A 23,752-nucleotide genomic window follows, 5' to 3' on the forward strand; every position below is an offset into this window, starting at 1 on the left:
TCTCTCTCTCTCTCTCTCTCTCTCTCTCTCTCTCTCTCTCTCTCTCTCTCGAGACACGAGGATCCTAATATTTAGAGAGTTCTCTACAACAATACACATTTAATTTGCCGAACGTCCTTGAGAAAAAATCCGTTCGGTGTATAAAGACGTCGTCTAATTTATGATTCGTCATTCATCTGCTCCCGGAAGTTATCAAGTTGGACGTTCAGTTCCCTCTGAACGTCCAGCCCGATACCTACCGAGAAAAATCGTGTTCTTTTTGAACAACTGGATTTATATCTCCGGTGAAAGATTGTTTCTCGTTCGAGTTAGAGCCTTCGAAGTACATTACTGATAGATTATCGGATGGGTAGGTTCAACAGGGAGATCGCTGTCAAGATCGAGAAAGACGCCATCTTTGGAAACAAGATAATGCGTTAAGAGTTGTCCCTTGCCCTTAACGAAGACAAGACCTCGTTGTTCAAAGCCGAAACCAAATGGCTCCAGTATCTTTCGTGTCTCGTCGGTGACCTGCAAATTATTATTTTTTAAACTTAAGATAAGTTTTTTATCTAAATTTATTTGTACTTATATACTAATACGACTATCCAAATTTAATAAAAAAATATACAGTAGTAACAACTATAAAGGAGACAACTACACTGAGAAAAATTAATAAATTTTAATAAATAATTGTTTAAATAGTAATAATTGTTTAAATACTTAATATGCCATTTATTTGCGAAAAACAAATATTTGCTAAATCAAAAATAATAACAGTTAAATCAAATTAATGGTACCAAATAAATGAAATACATATATATGTTTATATTTAATAAATGTTCAATTGGCACTATTTAAATAAATATTTATTAAAATTTTGTACATTTTTCTCTCAATGAGAGAAATGCACTAAAATATTTAGAAGCCATTGTTAATATATCTTTCTGATCAATACCTGAATGCAGCCGACTTTCCCCGTGCTCTCCATTCTCGACGCGACATTGACGGTGTTGCCCCAAATATCGTAGTGAGGTTTCCGCGCCCCGATGACGCCAGCAGTCACCGGTCCATGATTAATGCCCATTTTCAAAACGAAGTGATTAAAACTCTGCTCGTTAATGCTTGACAGGGCTTTCTTAAGCTCCAGAGCGAACTCCACAAGAGTGACGAGGTGGCTCCATCGAGGAGCATCCTCCGACTGCACCGATTGCACCTCGGATATTCCCGAAGAGGCCATGTAGGTCGATCCTATCGTCTTGATCTTGATGATACTATGGAATTTCTTTTGATCGAGGATCTAATCAGACAGAATAAAATGAGTTATATAAAAATATAACAAAAAAAAATATAGGAGAAGATATAAACTGCTATAGCCAAATTTGTCGAGAACAGATTTTGGAAGTGTCTCCTATAAATTTTCTCAATAAAATGCTAGCAGAAATATAACAGAATCTACTAGAATATAATGACAGGCTGTTTGTTAAAAAAACTAAATCTGCTGATGTAATCATTTAATCCTATGAAGCTGACTGGATTTATTCCATTCCTTTCATTGACACTATGATCCAAATCAAACCTGAGCCTCTTCTAGAGATGAGGTTTTAAAACAATGATTTTTTCAAAATTAGATTGTTAGCCTAATTCAATCCTCAACCTGAGGAACCGATCCAAATATCTATTCATATATGGAATCTACAGTTTTTAACGCCAGCTCCGACGGTGGCAAATATATTCTCAGTAGTTTGACATTGCCTTCCGAGAGGTTTCAATCAAATCAAATTTTTATGTTCTGAGTGGATTTGAATTCTGCATCTTCGGCGTAGGAAGCAGTTGCGCTACACTCTACGCCACGATTGTCCACTATATTTATTAGACTTATTTAATTATAAAATCATTTTGTGTCAAAAATGTCGAACAATTTAATTTTCTTTATATTATGTGATATTTGGATTATTCTTATAAAAATATATTTATAATATTTATTCCTATTTATACAAGTTATGTCATTTTCTTTGAAATTAATTAGTACTTTGTAATTAATATAGGTTAAATGGATTTCAAAGACGTAATATCAGTAGCTATTAACGAATTTGGTTGGAGCGTTAGTGTGCGCTAGTGTATATGTTAAAGCTATTATACATCCAGCAAATGAAAATAGATTGGATTGGATTGGATAAATCCGTGTATAAATCAAGTTTTCGAATCCGTTATTCGCGAAAAAGGTATTTTGTAGATACTGAACATATTGAATTCATTTCTATACATCTAAATAAATACAGTAATGTAGACTCTAGTAGATTCATATAAATGAATATATGCTAATCGTTCGTGATCCTAGGAAGTGATGTAATGTTGGAAAGTACGCATCGAGGTGATCACAGATATATAAATAATTGCTTCGCGAATGATCATAGTACTGTATATTACGTAGTATACAACATTACGGATCTACGGTGACTTCCAGATATAACCTGCACTATCGTGGCCAGGATTATGTTTAAAAATCACTCTGCCGTGGATCCGCATATTGCAATTGGAACGAATTCGTTATACATTCATTCGTTGTGCATTGTGTATGTTATCAAAAGTAAATGACTAATATTTATAATTCAACCGAATTGATCGCATGTTTCATTTCTATAATGCACATTGAGTGAAATATAGAAAACAAATAGTCAATTCGTAATTACGATTATGATTCAAGCCGGATTACAGACAGAAAACGGATTATAAAATCCAAAAACTTTATTCGACATCGCTTCGATAAATAACTTTCAATATTTTTCAATAATTTCTCGTTTGCTCTGGGCACTGATTTAATTTGTGTAATAAAAGTAAAATACAAATATTTTAAATTATAAAATACAGATTTTACTTAACAGCATACTAAAATATATTGAAAATTTCACGATATAATAATCTGTTTTTACGCACTTAGAGGAAAATGTCAAATTTCTTCGATATTTATGTATAAAAAAAACCTTATAAAAATAGTTCAGTCTTGACAATCATGTAAGTTTATTTTATTCATATTTTGTGTGGAAAATTTTATAAAGATTTATTTCAGTGAAATATATTTCTCATAAATAAATTTTTAAGTATCTTTTTCTTAGTGTATTTATATTAAACACATATTTTTATGTCTGCAATTTATGTACAACATGACTTTAACATACACCAGTTCGTAATGAATACATCCAATCAAATTTGCTACATGTTACAGGTTTTAACGTCAGCTTTGAAAGATTAAATGTCGTATTCCATTTATATATTTACAAAATGACAGATTCTATTCAGTTTTCGTCGACAATTTGCCATCGGATTATATCGGCAAATTGTGTTAACAATACATGAGTTTAATACAAATGGTAGAGATGATACCGGATCTATTATAATCTGAGCAAATCTGCTGCCAATTTATCGTCATGCTGTGAGTAGTTTGTTTACCGAATATAATGGGGAAGCTTCACGGAAATAAGATGAGCAACGAGAAACTTACGGCGTCGAAGTCAGAGATGACCTCATTCAGGAACCTGAGGCACTCGAGGCCTTGATTGTTGATGCTCTCCTCGCTGTAGAAGTCCGCGAAGTTTGGCATACTGGCAAATAGCACGCCCACCTCGGCGTAGCTCTGGCTGTAAAGATCGTCGTAATGCCTTGCATGCGATAGGAAATACGCGGCTACGTGAGGTGGCAAGATATTGTATATTAGTGCTCCGTTTCTTCGTTTCATGTCCGCTGCCCGTTCCCTTTGCGCGATTACCTCTCGTCCTCGTAAATACAGCATCCTTCGCGCCTTCTCGGCCTGCACATAACATTCATATCTTTGTCAACAAGTTTACCATTTAAAATTTTTCGCACCGCTGAATAAAGCAAGTGAAAAACTAAACTTTTGATCGCAATTAAGCTTCTAATTAGTCCACATTTTTACATTATTTTTTACATTAATACATTAATTTACAATTTAATTAATATTACGAAATAACTATACGTATATACGGAAAGAATAATTTTACTGAAACATCTGAAAATTTAAGTAGATCTGAAAATAATTTCGTTTGGATCATCAAACAATTATGTAGGCTCGAATTGATTACTGGAATATTAAAACTTTGCAGCATTGTCATCAATGCTTAAATGTTTTATAATATAATTACTTTAATAATTCAATAAAATTATTTTGTATCTAGCAAAATTTTTATTTCAGCAAAATCGTATTTATAGAAAAAGGACGTTTTTGCTAAAATATGAAAAAGTTTAAGTATAGATACGTATCTAAAAATAATTTCATGAAGATAAAATTTTGGATACTTTCACAAAATATATATATAATAAAATATATATATAATATATATATAAAATATATAAATATACAAAATATATATATAATAATTCGTTTCACATGCATAACTATACATGCACTCAAGAAATAATCTTACAATTTGTGTATATATGTGTATTGTGTGTGTGTGTGTGTGTGTGTGTGTGTGTGTGTGTGTGTGTGTGTAATATGTACATATAAAAATTATATTCAGATACGAAAAATTAGCTAACATGGATAAACGACTAGCACACACTGGAACATCGCATATATTTCAATAGATATTTTTAATCAAGAGAGAAAGAATATATGAGGAATAGATTTTCAAAATGCGTTTTGTCAAAAATATTTATAATTTTCAGAAGACGAAAAAAAAAACTCCACACAAGAAAATTACGCACTTCACAAAAAATAACAATATTCCAATCAAAAGTATGTGAAATATTAAAAAAAATTGTTAAATAATTACTAAAAATGTTAAACAAATGTATTTTGTTTGTGTCTAGTTAAAAAAACATAATGGACTTTGGAAGATTTATTTTTTTTTCAGCATATAAATTAACAATAAAAAAATGCTTTCTGAACATCTCAAAGTAGCTTGTATTATAATATGAATCTTTCAACACTGAACACTACGCCATCTCTAAAAAAATAAAATTTTGGACAAAATGCATTTTAGAATTTTGCTCTTCATATATCTGAATTATTTGTCAAATTTAACAAAAAAATCTCTCTGAGGTGACGTTTAGTCAAATAATAGAATATAAAAATGGCTATGATTCATTCAGTTCTGATTGGATTATGAAACTTGCATTTTGTTCTACATATTGTTAGAATATTGCTGCTATAATTTTTACATACGACAGACAATTTTCTACTAGATACAAAAATCAATGATATGTTTTAACTGTAATATTTAAAATTCCAGGTAAAGTAGCACAACATTTCTCTGAGAACGGAAAAAACGATTTTGTTAAAAAATCATTTTGTTAGACCATAAAGATATTTATAAAGGGAAACTCAAACATGAGCAATGTCGCAAAAAGTTCTGAAATTCTAGCAATCAATTTAAACGTCCTGCACAAATATTTTAATAGTTCAACAAAATTATTTTCAGATACTAAATTTGTAGATATATCAGCAAAATCGTTCTTTCCATAGCAAAATTATGTAATCTTCAATCAAACTCATCTACAGAATTTTTTCGCGTTCTAAACTCATGCGCGAATTATATTTCTGTGACGACACTGGATAGGAAATGTTTCGTTAGGACGAAAATTCCGTGAAATTGCTTTCGCTTTTCTCTCATTCGGCGTTTTTGATAGCAGATAGAGGTTGCTAGGCGGATAAAGTGTCATTCAACGCGCCGTAAAAAATCCACTCAAAAATCGCGAATTACTCGAGGTCCAATTTCTTGATTGAAGCCGTCATCATGGCTATCCGTAAATGGATTATGTTTCTATTTTACGCCCAAATACCGATTGCCAGATTTTATTTTGGGCAAATTACAACAGCGCGTCCGATTTATTTTCTAGTACATGAAGTGGAGTATGATTTCAGTAACGAAACCAAAATAATTTAATTCGGAATATTGAAAATAGAGTACGTAATTAATAAAAATGTAACGTGTCAATTTGTATGATTAATAGTGTGAATTTACGATATCATACATAATATCTATATTTAACGTAACACAGAATAGATCGTTGAGGCAATCGTCGGCGCGGTTTTATAGACCCATGAGAATTGATTGTTCTTTTATCGACATGTCGACCTTGAAAGAAAGAATCATTTTCACTAGTCGTTCCATTCTCGCGTGCTGCAACACACCGTACATCGATCGGCACGTAATGCAGCCAATGTATTTTCCCGTTAAACCTTGCGACAATCGACCATTGTCAATGTCAACATTTTTAACAATAACGAATCGCTATAATAAGATGGAATAAGTTTCAACGATATTCATAACAATTTAAAATCTTTCTAAGTAAAACATTTTGTACTTACGTATCTCGCCACGATGACTAACGCGGTCGCGATAGTGAACAAAGTGGCTGCTAACGAATATTTTAGTGGAAAGTATATGGTGTCCCGACGACACGCCATTTCTTCTCTGTCGAGGCTCGATGCGAGGAACAGGACATTGATGCAGGATTGCGCGCCGGCAAGGAAGTACATCAGGCACGCCTTGGTCAGGTAACAGAGATATGTCGGCATCGAGATAGCGACCAGCGCAAGGACGCCGACGTATGAGTAGTAAGAAGGGTATGGACATCGCGGAGACCACTTTAGGGTGGTGTTTTTCAGTGGCTCGGTGTCGTCGATGATCGCGCAGTTAGCCTACGTAAAACAAATATAAAAATTATGTACAACTAATATTATTTGTTTACTTTAGAAAAACTAATAGCTAATTCGATTGGATGCATTCAGTGGTGTACAGCACATTAAAACCGTCGTACAAATTGTGCATTTTACTTTTATACAGATTAACTCAATGTACAAATAAGACTTTCATATAATATAAAAAATAATATAATATAATATAAAATTTAATATAATATAATATAAAAAAATATACACTATAGTGTACATGTTTTAACCGAAAATTCGCTATAAGTTTTTATCAAAAACTTAATATTTTAAACAAAAATTTGTATAAAAAATTTAAACGTTTTGAGGTTTTAAAAGTATGAACGATAATATCCTAATCCTAGAATAGGGAAAATAGAAGAAGCATTTTAAGAACGTTTTAAACACTTCTCTTAAGTCTTACTATTTTAAATTTATTATACGGAAAAAACAATTTTGCCAAATATACTATAATATTTCGACAAAAATAATTATTACTTTCTTTTCGTGTAGAAATCTTATTTACATTTCTATGTCTCTTCCCTTACATTCGATTCGTCTCCGATCTTTATTTTTACCAGAGTAGGTCTGTTTTAATGTTGAAAAGTATATAACAAGTGCAGTTCATTAAATTTTTGCTGAAAAATGAGAATTCAGAATTTCCGTAAAAAAATTAATCTGAGATTTCTAAGGTAAGCGAATTAAGATAAGAGAAAATTCAACTGTGCAAGCGGTCGAGCTGCAGCAACAAGTATTGATCAAAAGTTATTCAAATTCGTACCATATCTAACAGCAGAAAGATTATGAGGGAGAATATCATCAGGAGTGCGAGGGTACTCCTGAACCACGCCGCCCTAACAGCGCTGCCCAGGCAGGTAGCTCCGGCCAGCACGATGCCGAAAAGAGTTACTACCCCGGCGCCACCCCACGTGAACGGTCCCCAGGGCTGCATCTTCCAAACCGGGGCTGCGCACATCGTGACCAGAGGTCCACCAAGAAGCGACAGGGGCGAGAAGGCCTCCTCGACGCTGTGAAACGCCGTTTCCACGTTCGGATCTTTGAACCGTAGTGTCAACCAAGAGGCGTGACCTTTCAGGTCAGTTCCACCACCTACGAGTGTTCGTACGCTGACGTCACATTAAGGTTGAGTCGTTAATAAGCCGGATGTCCATCGATTGACATTGGATTATTATTACACTTATTTTGTTAATTTGAATATTTGTTTGGTTGATTCTTATGTAGTTTCTGATGCCGATTCCGAAAATGGGGTTAGAATTTATCTTATGGGCTTCAATTTTTTATAATCGACATATCTCTTTTTAAAAATTTATGCATTTTTCTAACAGCTCACACGTATGAAATCTTTTTTTTAATTAAAATGAATAAAATAAATGTTTCAAGTCTTTTGTAACAAGTAAAAAATCATGTTAAATTCAAAATCTATTCCTTATAAATCATTTATTTATTTCTAAGCAGAAGAGATAAAGAAATTATTCTCCTCGTAAATTTGGCGAACGAAATCTCTCAGCGCAAAAAAATATACTATAAAATATCCTATTAAATCGATTTAACATAAGAATTTAACATGAAACTTAATATTAAAAAAGTGAAATTTTATCAACTAGTAAATGTTGGAAAATATCAAAATTTATAAAATTTTATGCATGTTATTCAAAAACTCTGCTCTTCTTATAAATTCGACAAACAGGCATTTAAAATCAGTAAAAAAAAAAATATAAGAAACACTCTATCAGATCAATTTAACATTTAAAGAATGAAATTTTGTCGATTTATTTCTAGACGGATTCTAGCTGAAGTCATGTTCTTTGTTTTATTCATTTGCAAGATTAAAAAATTTTGATTTTAATAAATTTAAAGATTCTTAGAACGCGAAATTGTTTCGCAAATGTAAAATAAATTGTCAGTCTCCGTTGATAGATCTCGAATGTATTTAAAACTGCAAATAATGGTAATAGAAAGGTCAATTTATGAGGTCAAATAATTAGAGAGGTCAAAAATAAAATGGTTTATTAGAGTGTTACTCAATTAATTAAAATGTAATATATGGGAAACGTATTTAAAATTTTTAGATGTACTCCTAAAGGAAAGATTATTTTCGCAATTTTAATGAAATTTATTTTTATGTAATTGAATGTTAATCAACATAGTGACACGCTTTCGCTTGAGAGTCAATAATTCGCAACCGAGAGTAACACTGCGAACGCATGCGCGAATTTTTAAGCCGCTTACCGAGTCGAAATAAAACAACAATCCATTTCCAATTTCCTCGGATTTAATTTCGAGTTTAACGTTCCCCAACTTCAACTTAAAATGTCTGACTTTCTCATTTTTACCTCTGCTGTCAAGTTTCTTCCTTAGACGTTGCTGAAATTCCTCGGAATCCTCTCGAATATTGTCCACTTTGTCTTGCACATTCTCTATTATTCTTTGCGAGTTTTCCGCGTCCGCCAGTGACGCGAGGCTTTTCGTCACCGCTGGCTTAAATGGTTTCAAGGCTCTTACGATGAAGTAAGTGACGAGCCCAGCTTTTTGGAGTGCCTCTTCCCGATCTTCCCCGTGTGCCGGCTCGACCTCGAATTCCCCATTTAAGAAACTCAGCGTCGAATTCGAGATGTGTACTCTCCTTAAAGCATTTGTTTATTTATGCACTCTACGTACAGATTTTTCTCAACGAATAAGTACACGGAAAGAGTTTTTTTTTTACTAAAGTATTTAAATATTTAGCTAGTCGCAGATTTGAAAATAATTTTGTTAAATCATCAAAATAATTAATTAGGACGTTCAAGCTGATCATTAAAATGTCAAAACTTTTTGCAACATTACTCATTGTGCTTGAACATCCTACATAATTATTTTGATACATTTTAATAACTTATAACTAATAATTTGATACATTCTCATAATCATTTTGATACTCAAAAAAAGACATAATAGTAACTCTAAAAGTGACAAATATTATATATAATTGAATTAATTCTTTTAGTTGCAATAATTGTAAAGTAATTTACTCAACAATATGCACTAAAAAAAATTTACTAAATTTTAATATATATTTCTTTGAATAGTACTGAGTAAAAATTTATTTACAGTAAATAAATACTTAATAAAAAAATGATAGTTAAATCAAATTAACGGTTTTTGTATCAAATAAATATATGTTTATATCTAATAAATATTTACTTAGAATTATTCAAACAAATATTTATTAAAATTTAGTATTTTTTTCAATGTATACGTTAATTGTACATAAAATTTGTATAGTTACCTTTATATCTTTATTATCTTTATAAATATTAGTTCAACAAAATTATTTTTAGATCTGTATCTAACTAAATTTTTAAATACTTCAGCAAAATCGTTCTTTTTCATGTAGAAATCGTATTATCCTTTAGCTCAATTGCGTTAATATCGGATAAAATAATATTTCTCACCATATTAACTAAAAAAAGTTAAGATAAAACGGAATACACACTTAGCGTTAACTGAAGACTCTTTTAATCCAATTGCAATTAATTCCCAAATATAATACACATCTATTGCATTCCCAAATTAAACGATTTTATATATAAGAACCTTTTCTTACCCCGCTCTACCACTACTCTCCATCTTATTTGCCAGTTCGACATCTTTGCTGTAGACGTCGAACTGCCATTGCCTCTGTCCGAGGACCCCGGCGAGTACCGCACCCGTGTGAATGCCCACCCTCATGTCGACGGGGCTGTTGGTCGTTTGTTGAACATATTTAATCGCCTCCACCATAGACAGACCCATATACACACAAAGGACCGCGTGATCTGGTCTTTCGACGGGTGCGCCACTTATGCAGTAATAACAATCCCCTAAGATCTTGATGCGCATTTGTTCGTATCTGTGAATAAGATTTCATAAATATTGCATAATTCACATTATTATATTTAATTTCATTTTTACATTATTTATTTAATTCATCGTACTGCTTTTTACATTTTTTTTCATTACTACATTCTAGTCCTATTCGATCGGAAGGAAATTTCTATACTGATTTGTGTGTATATATAAAGAAGGATATATATAATATATATTCTTGACTATAAATAAAATATTATGCGACGACAGACGATGATCACGTAAGCTGCAAGTATATTTGGCAGCGATGAAAAACCCTGGTCCCCGGGGATATTGATTGCTGGTGTTCTCGAAGGACCTCCCCCTGCGGCAGGAGTCAAAGTAGTCGAAGACAAAATCGACAGGGAACTCACTGATAGAATCAATTTCGTCGTCGGACCGATCATTCAATTTTCATTATCGCTGGCGGAAATGGAACGCGCAAGTTACGGAATTCTACCCTTCACTTTTGCCGTACCGTTTTACGATTAGCATTCGATAACACGCGAGGTCTCACTTAATATGCATATAACGGATGGAGACAAAAATAACTCGCTATCGCAGATGACGGATATTTAATCTCTTTTAAATTTTCGACTATTCCAAATTCACCAATAATCTCAATTAACTTAATTCTTCAAATAATTACAGTATTAATTATTAGTCGAATTGAATTGTTCAGATCTGAGTAATTACAATATCGATCTGCCAGAACTGCAGCGTTTCTCTTGTGTTGTATTGTTCTTCACTTATAAAATCGATAGAGCGAATATAAAAATGCCCAAATGTAATGAGAAAATGTTGCTGTTAAATTTACTAGTATTAAACATTCTTCTCTGCCTTAATATAAAAGCTGCATTGAGCAGATAGCAATGTTAATATATTCATTAATCTTCTGAAATCGATGACATGGTTATTATATGACACTGGATCTATGAAATCTACTTAATACAAGTTGATTAAGAGTCTAATTGATTTTATTAATTAACTTCGAGGAATCAAAATGGCATTATATAAAAATAATTTTAAAAAAAATAAATATTAAAGTTATTTATTTAACAATAAATCAAATTTGCAGATGTAATATATAGAGTAGAAAATGTAATTATACGGAAAGATTTGACTGGAAAATCTAAAATTTTGTTAGGTATATATCTGAAAATAATTTTGTTTGATTATCAAAATAATTGTATTGAAAACTCAAACTCTATTTACTATCAGAATATCAAAATTTTATGTAGCATTACTTATTATTTTTTAATTTCCAACATAATTATTTTGATAGATAGATTTTCAACAAAATTATTTTCAGATTTGTATCTATCAAAATTTTAAATTTTTTCTTTTTGTATGAATGAATCCAACGTCAAATAGATCATCGCCAATTCCAAAAGGATATTGACAATTGAGTGGGATCGACAGATCTACATCAGTTCTGGAGAATTAAAGTGAAAACTTTAAAAATATGTACCGTTCACTGAGCTGGTCGAATCGCGCGAAGAGCTCGTTGAGTATCTTGACTAGCTCGCTGGCGCTGTAGGTCGACGAAATTGCGGTGAAGCCGACTATGTCAGCATAGAGTATCGACACGTTTTCGTGCCTAGACATATAGATCTTCTTGAATTGCGTGTCGAAAGACGCGCCGAGATCCTGCCGCATCTTGACCGCGACGTGTTCCGGCAGAACGCTCAGCAACAGTCGCTCCTGCTCTGCGCTCTGTTCTTCGATCATCAGCTGAACCTCCAGGCTCTGCCTAGTCTCCAAAAACGCACGGCGCTGCTGGAACTCCGCCAGGTAATAGCCGCAGGCACCCAAAATAGAGGCGCCAATGAAGAGCGTCATCGTCAGGATCTACAGGACGTTTTTTATGAAGCTAACTTTACGAGTGTCTAGCACTGTGACAGAGATTTAGTCGCGTCACTTGGCGAGAACTTATTATAGACTCTCTTTATTTTAAATATTATACTAGAGATAGTGCTAACACTCTGAAAATATTGCAAGTCAAACTCCAAAGCCTTATAACTCCATTGTCAATTACTGTTCGCAATCTATTATTTAGATTCAAGCATTTATATTTATATATATATATATATATATATATATATATATATATAATTAATATTTAACATAAAATTAAATATAAACGCAATATATTTTAGTTAGTCAAATATTGTAAATAAAATGCTTATTTGAATCTCTACAGTTGATAGTGCGTAAATGATATACAAGGATTATTTGAAAAGTTTTAAGTCTTAACATGAAGATGATATTATTCGTCAAAATTATTCTGGTACTACAATCGTACATGTTTGCAAGATACTTGTAAAAATTGTAGCTATTTTGGACTCTCAATTATTGTTATTTGACAATCATTTGTGTCAGTCGATGTCAGTGTTTTTGTAAAAATGGAAAAAATAAAATATTGACGATCACCATAACAAAAATTTACGAATTCGTTCGTGATTCGAATTAATTAATTACCCATCGCATTCATCAGATTTGATCCCCAACGACTTTTTCCTGTTTCCTATCGGAGAACACAGATTTTCATCAAACGAAAACACTGACATTGATTGGCACAAATGATTCTCAAACAACAACTGTGCGTCTAAAATGATTACAATTTTCACATCTTGCAAAACATGTACGATTGTAGTATCAGAATGATTTTGACAAGTAATGTCATCTTCGTGTTGAGACTCAAAATTTTTCAAAAACTACTCTCGTATTTATAATGCGATAAGATATAATTCGTAAATAATTAGAATGTACTTATCAATAAAAAGTTAACTGCATATTTGCACTGAACTACAGGCTGTTTACAAATTATACATATATCTTATCATCTTATAAATATATCAGGAGACACATGATAATGTCTTGGCGCTAAGAGCACGCGCAGCGATTAACGCCAGACCGGCCGTGTACTTTACGTGATACTATTTACGCATTAATGACCGCGGAGACTCCTATAAGCATTTTACTTATATTTAATTTATATACTTGGAGCTATAAAACTATTTTTATTTAATATATTTCAGAATTACTGCCTTTAGCATAATATTTAAAGTAAAAAAGAAATAAACAAAATAAGCAACTACATTTATCTTCAGAATTGAATAGAAAATCTTTATAAGGCCAATATATTTGTACGGCATTTTTTTCTCGTTGGCAATCAATGCAGTCGATATCTCAATCGCGAGGTCACTCTTCCGGGTGATACTCCACCATGTTAGTGAACGGTAGTCAGTTTCATTCCCAGTGAAAAAGCATCGAGCGCGTCGCGTATCAAAAGGCAACCTCTCGCATCGTTGCGCAGCGCCATTCTCACGCTCTCTTTGTCCCTCTCTCTCTCTCTTTCTCTCTCTCTCTCTCTCTCACTCTATTTCGCTCTCATTACGTGCCTGTATCTTCGTCGCTCTCTATTTTAAACTATCATTGACCAAACTCTACTCGAGTGTTACTAACGACAAGTGCCACGTGCCGCGTGTCTACTTCCAGCTTTCGCTTTCACACGATATTTGCTGCCGAAAGTTTTGCACACCTCGGCCGATGCACCTGTACTGTTTACTACATCAGCCATGCTGAGCTATAACTCGATGATACTATGTAATTATCAGTTAAAGTTCTCTGCGATTTATATACGTATTTGTCGATTTCTATTAATTATTTAGTATTCTTTTATGCTTCGAATATTATTGTTCTTTTCTTTTTTTTAACAATAAGTTACAAGTGAATAAAAAATATTTTAAAAAATGATTGTGTCATATGGTTTCAGTGGAATAAAACATTTCCCAAGTCTGAGAAACTCCAGCGCGTTTCATTTAATCCAATAATTGTGCTATTCTCTGCGATGAAATGAATTGCAGAGAAAATATTAAGAGAGTGTGAGAAAGAGAGAATTAAAGAGAGAAAATGTGATGATGGTGTGCAATCGCGCTTCACGAGTTTTTCTCAATTTTCTGAGATATCTTCTTCAGCGAATGCATCGTAAACTTGAAACTACGTGTAAAGGTGACTCTACATGGTCAATAATATTGTCGGTATTAACAAATACCAATAATATTATTGACAATATTATTGATCGTATGTGATTAATATTGATGAATTGACGTAGAGTATCAACGGTATATCTGGATTTTGAGCATCAATATCGCTTTATTAGAATCCATGTCACAGTACAATAAAGATTATTACGTAAAATTAAAGTGAAATATATTGTGAATAATACTGATAATGTAAGGTTGTAAAAATATTGATATTGTCAATATTAGGTTAAAACTCTCTTTGTCCCTGTCTCTTTTCGGTTTTAAAACAAGATAAAGAGAGTTTTAAGTTTTGCTTAAAATCAAAGTAATGTTGGTGCAACCGGGCCTTAATAATTCAATATTAAGTAATGGTTAATATTATTGATTATCGTCATGTTAACCGCATGATACGCAACACACGGGAGCGACAAATTACGGCTCGGTTATCGTTCAATAGCACACTTCAAAATAAAGGTATGTACGAGTCCAACTTTACTGGCGCTATACAGTGGCTATTATCGGTTTAACAATGACATCGAGGACTTGTCTTATCAATCTCGTGTATCGAGATCACACAAGTCTACGTATGAATATAATATTATACAATCAGTTTTTATAAAGTGAATAATAATTAAATTTGCAACACACGCATTAAATTATATTATTTGTTCAATTAATGAATCTTGTAAATTATAATAGGGATCATTGTTGAAAAATTTTTTAACGACGCAAAAAGAATTTTAACAGGTATTCTCAATGAACCAACACAATAGTTTCAATTCAACAACTAACTTTTTCTCTGCACAAAAAAAAATGTTTAGTTGAATCAACTGGAATTCTGGTGGAAAATGAACAATCCAAAATTCTAGATCTAGAAGATTTGTGATTAAATTAAAATTCTGATTGAAATAACCAGCATTCAATAGACTTAACTAGAAATCTAATAGATTTAATCAGAAATCTGGTTCGTTCATTTTTCATCAGAATTCCAGTTAATTCAACCAAATATTCTTGCTATGTTTTGATCACGGTTTTTGTAAGTGTATAATAATTCCCAATTATTTATGTGTTTGTTTAAAATAACTTTTATTCATATAATAACTATTTACTCTACAATTTATTAATAATTATTATAATAATTTGTATACTTTATTAATTTAACAATTATTAAAATATAATTACTACATTCCTTATAATAACAAATATATAAATTTTGTAACAATAATAACGATAATATGTGTGTATAGTGGTAATAATAGTAATTAGAATTTCCAATTGTAACATCTAATTACAAACAACAATTAATATATATAACAATTATTACAAAGGAAAGCTGTTTTAAACGAACAAGTTAAATTATCATGAATTATATTGGACAGCTACAAAAACAAAAGTTAATGGAGAAGAAGTCAGTTGCAGTATCTTTGATCTCCGGTGCGATATATCGATATGCGATAAATGAAGCGTAACTTGTGTTAACGTTAACGATGCTTAGTATTTAAGGTCAAAAGTTCTACTATCAACTATCAAAAATAGTGTAATTTGTGCAATTAATAGTGCTGCTAAATATGTCTCCAATATAGCACACATTTCATAGTATCTCCATATGTTTTAACAAAATGACATATTAACAAAATAACATTTCACGGTATACTAATTACTTTATATTAATACGCGTTCAATTTAACACAATTCTCAGTGAGACTATTATTATGATCGAATTGTTTAATATCGATTTTTTACTAGTTCTTGATTCTCCACGAAAGACAATGCCCGCAAAGTGAAATTTCTAATTTTTTTTTTCTTCGCAACCGTGTGTGTGCTGCGTATTCATAAAAGCGGCGGAGATACGCTTTGTTAAACTTGGATCGATTGTTGCTGCACGCGTCGTCGGTCTACGGTTGACAGTGAATTAGTTTGTCGAAGTCGGCGTCGGCAACATCGTTGTTTCCATCCACCGCGTGGATCGGAAAAACTTGGAAAACGTCTCACCCCTTTGCTTGCAATTAACACGCGCCAGCATAATTTTTATTCGTTTATTTATTCATTTTTCTTTTATGTCACGCGCAATTGTGTTCGCGTCACTTCGAAACGATCTCGACAAGACAGGCACTTTTTATACAGGATTCGCGACTTTTTTCTCTTTTTTTTCCCCGGTTTTTTTTTGCTCTGGGGACAACCATACAGACGCCACGGTATTCGCGTTCTAAGCTCATTATCGCCGTTATCGCCGTTTTTAGGCACGATCGAAGGGACTGACTTATTAAATATAGAATGCGGTGTATATGAGTATTCAAGTTATTTTTAATAACTTTATAAAGGGGTGCTATAAATGGAAAGAGGTCACGTGATGGATTCGCAGGGCTAGCTTTCGCATAGATCTAAAACAAGTGTTTTCACGCGAGTTAAATAAATCTGTCAACGACGCTCGAGATCTATTGGCCTCATTCAATTCTCTCTTCGAGAGCATCTCGTGAGTGGGCGCGAGCTTTGAATTCCAACCCTCTCTTTCGAGGACCGCCATCGGTTTAGATCTGATTGATCAACGACGAAACACATCGCTGTTAGCTGTTAGCTGTTACCTACCAGAACGTCGATAGGCTGTGATGTAAGATCCTCCAGTGTCTTGCTGGAGAGACCGATTATGGCGATTAAGTACAAGAGAATGCTGCTTGCTGCTAAGTTAGCACAACGTAATAGCTTGAGCGGTAAAGTGGCGAACAGTAGGTAGAGAAGCAGCAGCATCCACGCCAGGCTGTCCATCGGCGTGACCTTGTTGGACTTGAGGAACAGCTGAGCGGACAAGTGCACGATCCATAGCTCTCCGACCACGCACGGCACCACCGACCAGAGCGAGTTACGCGCCTTGGTGCCGCTCTCGGCCCAAACCAGCAGGAAGAAGTTGAGACTGAGGAACACGGCGCTGACGCAACGCGCCGGCAGCTCCATTCCCGGTGTCGACACTGTATAGAGGCCGTACAGGATCGCCGACATCAGGAAACACGTGAGGCCGCCGCGACGCTGTTGCAACGACGACGCGCGATACAGCTTCTCGAGGCGGGCGCTGCTAAAGCTCGTCTTCAGCAAGTTCGACGGCCTGCCACACCTCAGGTAAGAATCCTCGTTCGTCGGAGCCTGCTGCGACATGGCGCCGGTTTAACGCTCGTCGTCGACGTCGTCTTCAGCTGAGCGCGCACCACGGTACCGTCACATTACTTCTTTCGTCACACTCTACCGCATCACCACGTCCGCCTCTATAGAAACGATTGACTGATCGCAGCTATCTTCTCTTCCTCCTCCTCGTGGATGCACATGGAGCCTCCGTGGTTTCCGGGATGACGCACTTTTCCGTAAACACACTCACACTTGGGTAAAATCCCAGATGATATCCCCTTCGTCGCACGTTCCACCGCCTCGCCGCGAAACGAGAGTAGATAGAAGCGAGAATAGCTCGTCTTGGCCCGCGACTCCAAGTCTGGTGGCCGAGCACCTGAACGGAACACTATCAGCGTCCAGGATTCTCCCGAGCTCGCTGACGCAGCTGTTACCCAGAAGATAACGCGGTACACGTACACTCAGACCAAGCACTATTCTCGCACTATTCACGCAACGTACACGTACACATGCGCGCCAAGATAAACCGAACTCGAACCTTCTCTCTCGGGGATGCAACGCCTAGCACCCGCATGTGGAGTGCACTAGCTAGCCGGGTTGCTACTACCGGCGCGGGTTTCTACTACCTCTTCTGTACGACCTACCTACTTCCACGACCGTGTGTACGTATATACATCGACACTCTTCCACCCTCGTCGCCACCCTCCGTGTCTCTCTATCTATTTATCTCTGTCTATTTCGCTACCCTACGCCGCTTTCCTTCTCGCACCTCGCTCCCATCCACGTCCAGGCGTGCGCCTTGCGATCCTGACTGCTACACGACCCTCCGACCTGGGTCGATATCAACTACCACAAACCCCAGCAGTTGATGCCAGGCCCTACCTGCGCCTCGTTTACGGTCCTACCTATGTATCCACCGACCTAACTACATCTCCGCACGCGCGGCCTCATCTTCCTGATTTCATCTCGAGTTCATCCCAGAGTGGCCGAGTTCTTATTTTAGGCAAGCACAATTGGCTCGCGCAAATCCTTTGGGCATTATGAGCTTTATAACTCCTTCCTTAGTTCGAAGAAACGTAACTATCAAATCGTGAATGATTGAAACTATGTGATCGACAAGGATCACGATTTTATATCACGAAGGAAAGAACTATGAAATAATCGATACTAAATTGAGTCAAAATTATTACTAGAAATATTTACTGATTTTAATTATGCAAACTGTATCACAAATCAAATGTATTTTTTTCGATCGAAAAAGATAAATTAAAAATAAAGTTATTTGAGTATCAGTAGTTTTAAAAAATGTTTAATTAAAAATAAATGTTTAGTATTTATAAAAATAAATTTTTAATTTATAAAAAGGTCAATTTTATTAAAGTATATAAAAATTGATTTTTATATACTATGATGATACAAATTTGAAAAGATGTTAGACCATTAAAATAATAATGCAGGATGCTCAAGTGTAACAATAACATTGACGTTTTATAGTAATCAGTTTGGATGTAGGTATTTATTTTAATGTTTTAACATAATTAATTTCGCGCGGATTCCTATCTGACATAATTTTTATATATCTCAAAAAACCTATTTTTTCTGTCCTTTTATTCTTTTAATAAGCTCGTGGCAATGTTGAAGAATAATACTTGTATCTTTTTTGGACGTATTAAATCTTGTTATTGAATCTTAAATAATGATGTCTTATACAAAGAGAACGAATTTACCGTCTCTAAAAATTTAGCTAAATACAAATCTGAAAATAATTTTGGTGTATTATCAAAATAATTATGTAGAACACTCAAACTAGTTTCTAGAATATCAAAGTTTTCTATAGCTCATCATAAGTTTAAGTTTCATATAATTATTTGGATAAATTCAACAGAATTATTTTTAGATATATCTAGCTAATTTTTTAAATGCCTTAGCAAAATCATTTTTTTCGTGTATAAATACTAAAAGAAAATATCACTTATATCAGATTAATCTGTTTACTAACCATTAGGCGACGCAATTTAATAGTCTTCATTAATCTAATTACGTTTCTCAGTAATATATTTTGTTTTACTTCCTGCCTTTCTTTTTATTGTGATTAATTCTTTGTGAATCGATTAATTTCATTTAAGGCTACTTTCTTTTATATTAGAACTGTTCGCTCAATTTTTATGAAATTTGACCTATTTAAATCTATTAGGTAAAAAATAAATTCAAAATGGTGGAATCAGTATGACCGACAAAATTTTTTAAAATAATTTGATAATTTTAAAACTCGGTTTTAGAGCATTTTTAACTGCAAAGTATAACATCAAATTTTTAATTTGAAGCTCATCGGTGCTACAAATAAAACTATGGTAAACAGTTAGTATATATTGCTTTCCAAACTGACTTTCAAAGTCTAATTATGAGTCCTCTGACATTACATCCTCGCTCATAGGGTTAATACATTTTTTAATTTAAACTATACATTCAAATAAACTCAGATATACCAATAATTTTAGAATCAAATTTCATGATAATATTTTATACAGGTTATTTTTTAAATTTAAATTTTAAAATCAATGTAGTGTAAATCAAAACATTTTGATTTTGTATTTGAATTGTCAATATGTTAACGGTAATATTATGCATTGACTGTATTGTTTCTTATTTAAATTTTAATTCTTTGAGCCTTCAGATACTTTGTTTAATTTTTAATTTTAGAATTCTGAAAAATTGAATTCAGCGAAAGCTTTTAGGAAGCAAGATCTTCCATAAGTTATTTTGATAGAAAGTCCCGGTCTTCAAAGGATTAAAAGCGTTTTGTTTTACATAGCGACGTGTAAAACTACTCCGAGCATGGTTTACCGATCAATTGTTTTACAAGAGATTCTCTTATCAATTTATATCTTCATCGGTTTACTCTGCAATCACAAATATATATATATATATAAAATACACACACACACACACATACCATATATATATATATATATATATATATATATATATAATTGTAATCTGGTTAACTATTTGAGGTCAAGTGTAACTAAATAAATGATTATTTGAAAAACCATTCAATTAACTCCCGTGACATTCAATGAATTGCTCTACAAATTTCAGTTACTCATTCTTAAGATAATTTATCTTTCAATTACGTTTATCATTCTTTTGACGTCTTTATTCAATTTCTGTATATAACAGCTCGTTTATTATCGGAACGAATTGCGTTCGCTATTCTTATTTTTCGGATCACGTACCATTGGAGGAATTATTCTTATCTATTTCTACTGAAAACATCAATAATCCGATTAACTCTTGAGTCACGATGGATTTTCTTTGCGTTCGCTGTGATTTTACTACAAGAGGAAAGAAATCCGATGCAAGTCTGAATCTCAATTAATCGATGAAGTATGTTTCACAACGTGGAGGAAAAATCGCAAATAGGATGGATCGTTTCGCGATATCAATCGATTGCAGGATTGTTGATAAATCACGGAAAGGGAAATCAACTCACGTCGATAGGAGTGACTCGGTGAAGAGCCAAAATAGCATTAGGTTTATCAGGTGGAAGCGTGGTGGAGAAACACAATGATTCTTATCGCGAAAAATATTACGCTGTTAGGTGCGGTAAAGCATGGTAATTGCAATCGCGACGTAAAACTTTTATTTAGACCTTATAAACATTGAATACATAATCACAAGTACAATATACCATGGATATAAATAACATAAAATGTTTTAACGTGCTTAACCTTAGAATGCTATCGTACGTAAATTTTACGTGCAAGTGAGCGAGATTATTGACCGCTAAAGCTATGTCTTCAGTCAGTGGTCAGCAGGGAGTCCAATTTGCCATGAAAGCAGGGACAAGCTTTAAAAAATTCAGTTGTATATCACTTTGGACTCTCTAGTGAACAGTAACAAAGAGTGTAATAAGTGTTTTCAATTTTTAAGCAGTTTTGTATTATATATTTTATTAGTAAATGTTGAGGCCACATTGGACTTATAACACAATCCATATCATTTAAGATTAAATTTGATAATATGCTTATTTTTTCTTTCCTTTCAAGTTAAGATAAATGTAAGGTATACGTAAAATTCCTTTAGTTACATACGATTTTTGAAACATTTTTTCAAAAATTTAATTAAATACAGACTTGAATATAATTCTGTTAGATATCATTAAAAATAATTATGTAGGAAACTTAAGTATGATGAACAATGCATGCAAATGTGTTGATATTTAAGAATTGTATTGTATTTCTAAATTCTAAATTATAAATATAATATTTTGCCATAAAAATGTAAAATGTATGAAAATTTTGCGTTATTAAGTAAGAGTGGCCTATTTTTCTATATGTAAAATTTACGTATTAATAGCTATATTACTCAATATTAATAGCGTTCTAAGATTAAGATTGATCTAAAATTAATATAAAACAAACTGTATAAAACATATTCAAAACGTATATGCTTAATCGAAAGATCAAAAGATACAATAACAAAAACTAATGGTGTTACCCGATAATAATGTGCAAACTAATTGCTGAATAGTAGGTCATGCATATAAAAAATACATAAAAGTTTTAAAATTTTCCTGAAACTCGCCTCTCTCAGAATTCGATTAACTTTAATCATGAGAAAGAGTCGCGAATATCGTCCGTAATAATGTATCCCATTTTATTCAACCCCTCGACGATTTTCGGATCTTTAATTATGGATTGAATCCATTTGTAGTAGGGCAACTCTTCCCTTACGCCCCCATATGCTTTTGGCAAGTACTGGGGCAAGACGTGTTTGTGCAGACTCTCGTAATTGTTACCGTGGAAGAACAGCTTGTTTCGCATGTTGGCATCGAGCAATGGTTTGAAAACTGCGAAGATCGCATCGAAGACCCACGACTGATTAAGGATGTGCAGCGCGTGAATTCTAATAGGAAACGCAGTTACCATCACAGACAACATCATGCTTGCCACCTAAAAGAAGGATTCATCTTCATGTCTTATATTGTATTATTACATTAGCGCTCCTTTGCCATTTTTAATTTTGTACAACTATATTTGTCATAAACAATCTATAAATAATATCAAATTCCATGTAATAAAACTTTGATAAACATTTTTCTTACGATTTTTCATCATTTTTCAAAATTTCGAAATTTAAGCGGAACAAATCACGATAATGTCACAATAACGTTAAAGTAAATCATAAATGATTGAAAAGTGACTTTTAATGACTTTTAATGATTTATTTTATTATTAGTGATCATTCATTAGAATAACTTTTGACGCTATTTTGATGACATGTCTTATATTCGGCTTGAATAAATTTCAGAATTTTTTAGAATAATTTTATAAGGTTTCAGAAAATTTCTTAGATTTTTTTTATCAATTGGAACATTTTCACAGAAGTACTGAAAAAGTCTACATCTTTTTTAGAATTCTTTATATATAAATTTTAAAATATTCTTTCTGAGATTTCTCATATTATAATTTCTCTGAAGGAAATTTTTCTCTTGTAAATTCTGAAAAAGTTTATAGTACTTTTTCGAATATTTTTATCAATTAAAAATATCAAAAATTCTTAAAAAGATTATAAGACATTAATACCTGACCTTTATTATTGTTTTTATTTTTGATTATAAGACATTTTTCAAAACTTTTATTCACCGAGGAAAAAAGAGGAAAAATAATAACGAGGCATCAGATATACCTGAGGCGTCACAGACCATGCGTGTGTCATGGAGATATCCTTTAAATCGAAAATGGCTATACCACCCATAATTTGTTGTCTGGGTTCAAGCATGCCGATTTCAAGGATTCCAACTGTAGCTTTGAAGAGCATCTCGGCAGGATATTTACGCGGATTCCAATTGCCAAAACGGTAGATCATTAAGCGCCTACCGCATTGAGTTCTATACGATGGCACTGTGATCACATTGTCTTCACCTATGTACCTCATCTCGGTCGAGCTCAGCTGCTGATGGATCTCCGGATGTTCCTCTTTGAAGTTGTAGTAATTCATTATCTATCGAAAGATTCCTTGAGAGAAATAAGCTTCGACGTTCTGTATTGTCATTCACGAGCAAATGTCA

At 33.3% G+C, this 23,752-nt stretch overlaps 2 protein-coding genes and 1 long non-coding RNA gene across 5 annotated transcripts in view; 1 reads left to right on the top strand and 2 right to left on the bottom strand.

Moving 5' to 3' along the window:
* On the bottom strand, positions 1–19,056 carry Ac3 (adenylate cyclase 3). The gene is made up of 9 exons (XM_087413680.1): positions 17,152–19,056; positions 12,009–12,388; positions 10,257–10,541; positions 9,007–9,296; positions 7,434–7,762; positions 6,311–6,643; positions 3,482–3,787; positions 938–1,279; positions 1–510 (listed from the first exon to the last, which is right to left on the bottom strand). The coding sequence occupies exons 1-9, from the start codon at positions 17,710–17,712 to the stop codon at positions 328–330; spliced, it is 3,009 nt and encodes a 1,002-aa protein (XP_087269806.1). The 5' UTR covers positions 17,713–19,056; the 3' UTR covers positions 1–327.
* LOC147910891 (uncharacterized) overlaps positions 17,540–23,752 on the top strand; it is a 17,161-nt gene continuing 10,948 nt past the window's right edge. Inside the window, exon 1 of the long non-coding RNA XR_015547537.1 lies at positions 17,540–17,676. This is a non-coding gene — a long non-coding RNA (uncharacterized LOC147910891). The remainder of the gene's footprint in view (positions 17,677–23,752) is intronic.
* Positions 21,300–23,752, bottom strand: part of LOC105143829 (alpha-tocopherol transfer protein) — a 21,214-nt gene continuing 18,761 nt past the window's right edge. For all 3 annotated transcript variants that reach the window (XM_087413703.1, XM_087413696.1, XM_011052337.2), the window contains 2 exons: positions 23,371–23,685; positions 21,300–22,634 (listed from right to left, as the gene is read on the bottom strand). In XM_087413703.1, coding sequence (XP_087269829.1) covers positions 22,293–22,634; positions 23,371–23,685 — 657 coding nt within the window. In that variant the 3' untranslated portion in view covers positions 21,300–22,292. The remainder of the gene's footprint in view (positions 22,635–23,370; positions 23,686–23,752) is intronic.

The sequence above is a fragment of the Acromyrmex echinatior genome, chromosome 1, assembly GCF_024713525.1.
Source record: "Acromyrmex echinatior isolate Ae372 chromosome 1, ASM2471352v2, whole genome shotgun sequence".
NCBI classification, from domain to species: Eukaryota; Metazoa; Arthropoda; class Insecta; order Hymenoptera; family Formicidae; genus Acromyrmex; species Acromyrmex echinatior.

Coding starts and splice junctions, on each gene's coding strand:
- Ac3 (XM_087413680.1), bottom strand. CDS start 17,712: ATGTCGCAGCAGGCTCCGACGAACGAGGATTCTTACCTGAGGTGTGGC. Junction 12,389..17,151: donor CACAGCCTATCGACGTTCTG/GTAGGTAACAGC, acceptor AACGTCCTGTAG/ATCCTGACGATGACGCTCTT. Junction 1,280..3,481: donor TCATCTCTGACTTCGACGCC/GTAAGTTTCTCG, acceptor CTGTCTGATTAG/ATCCTCGATCAAAAGAAATT.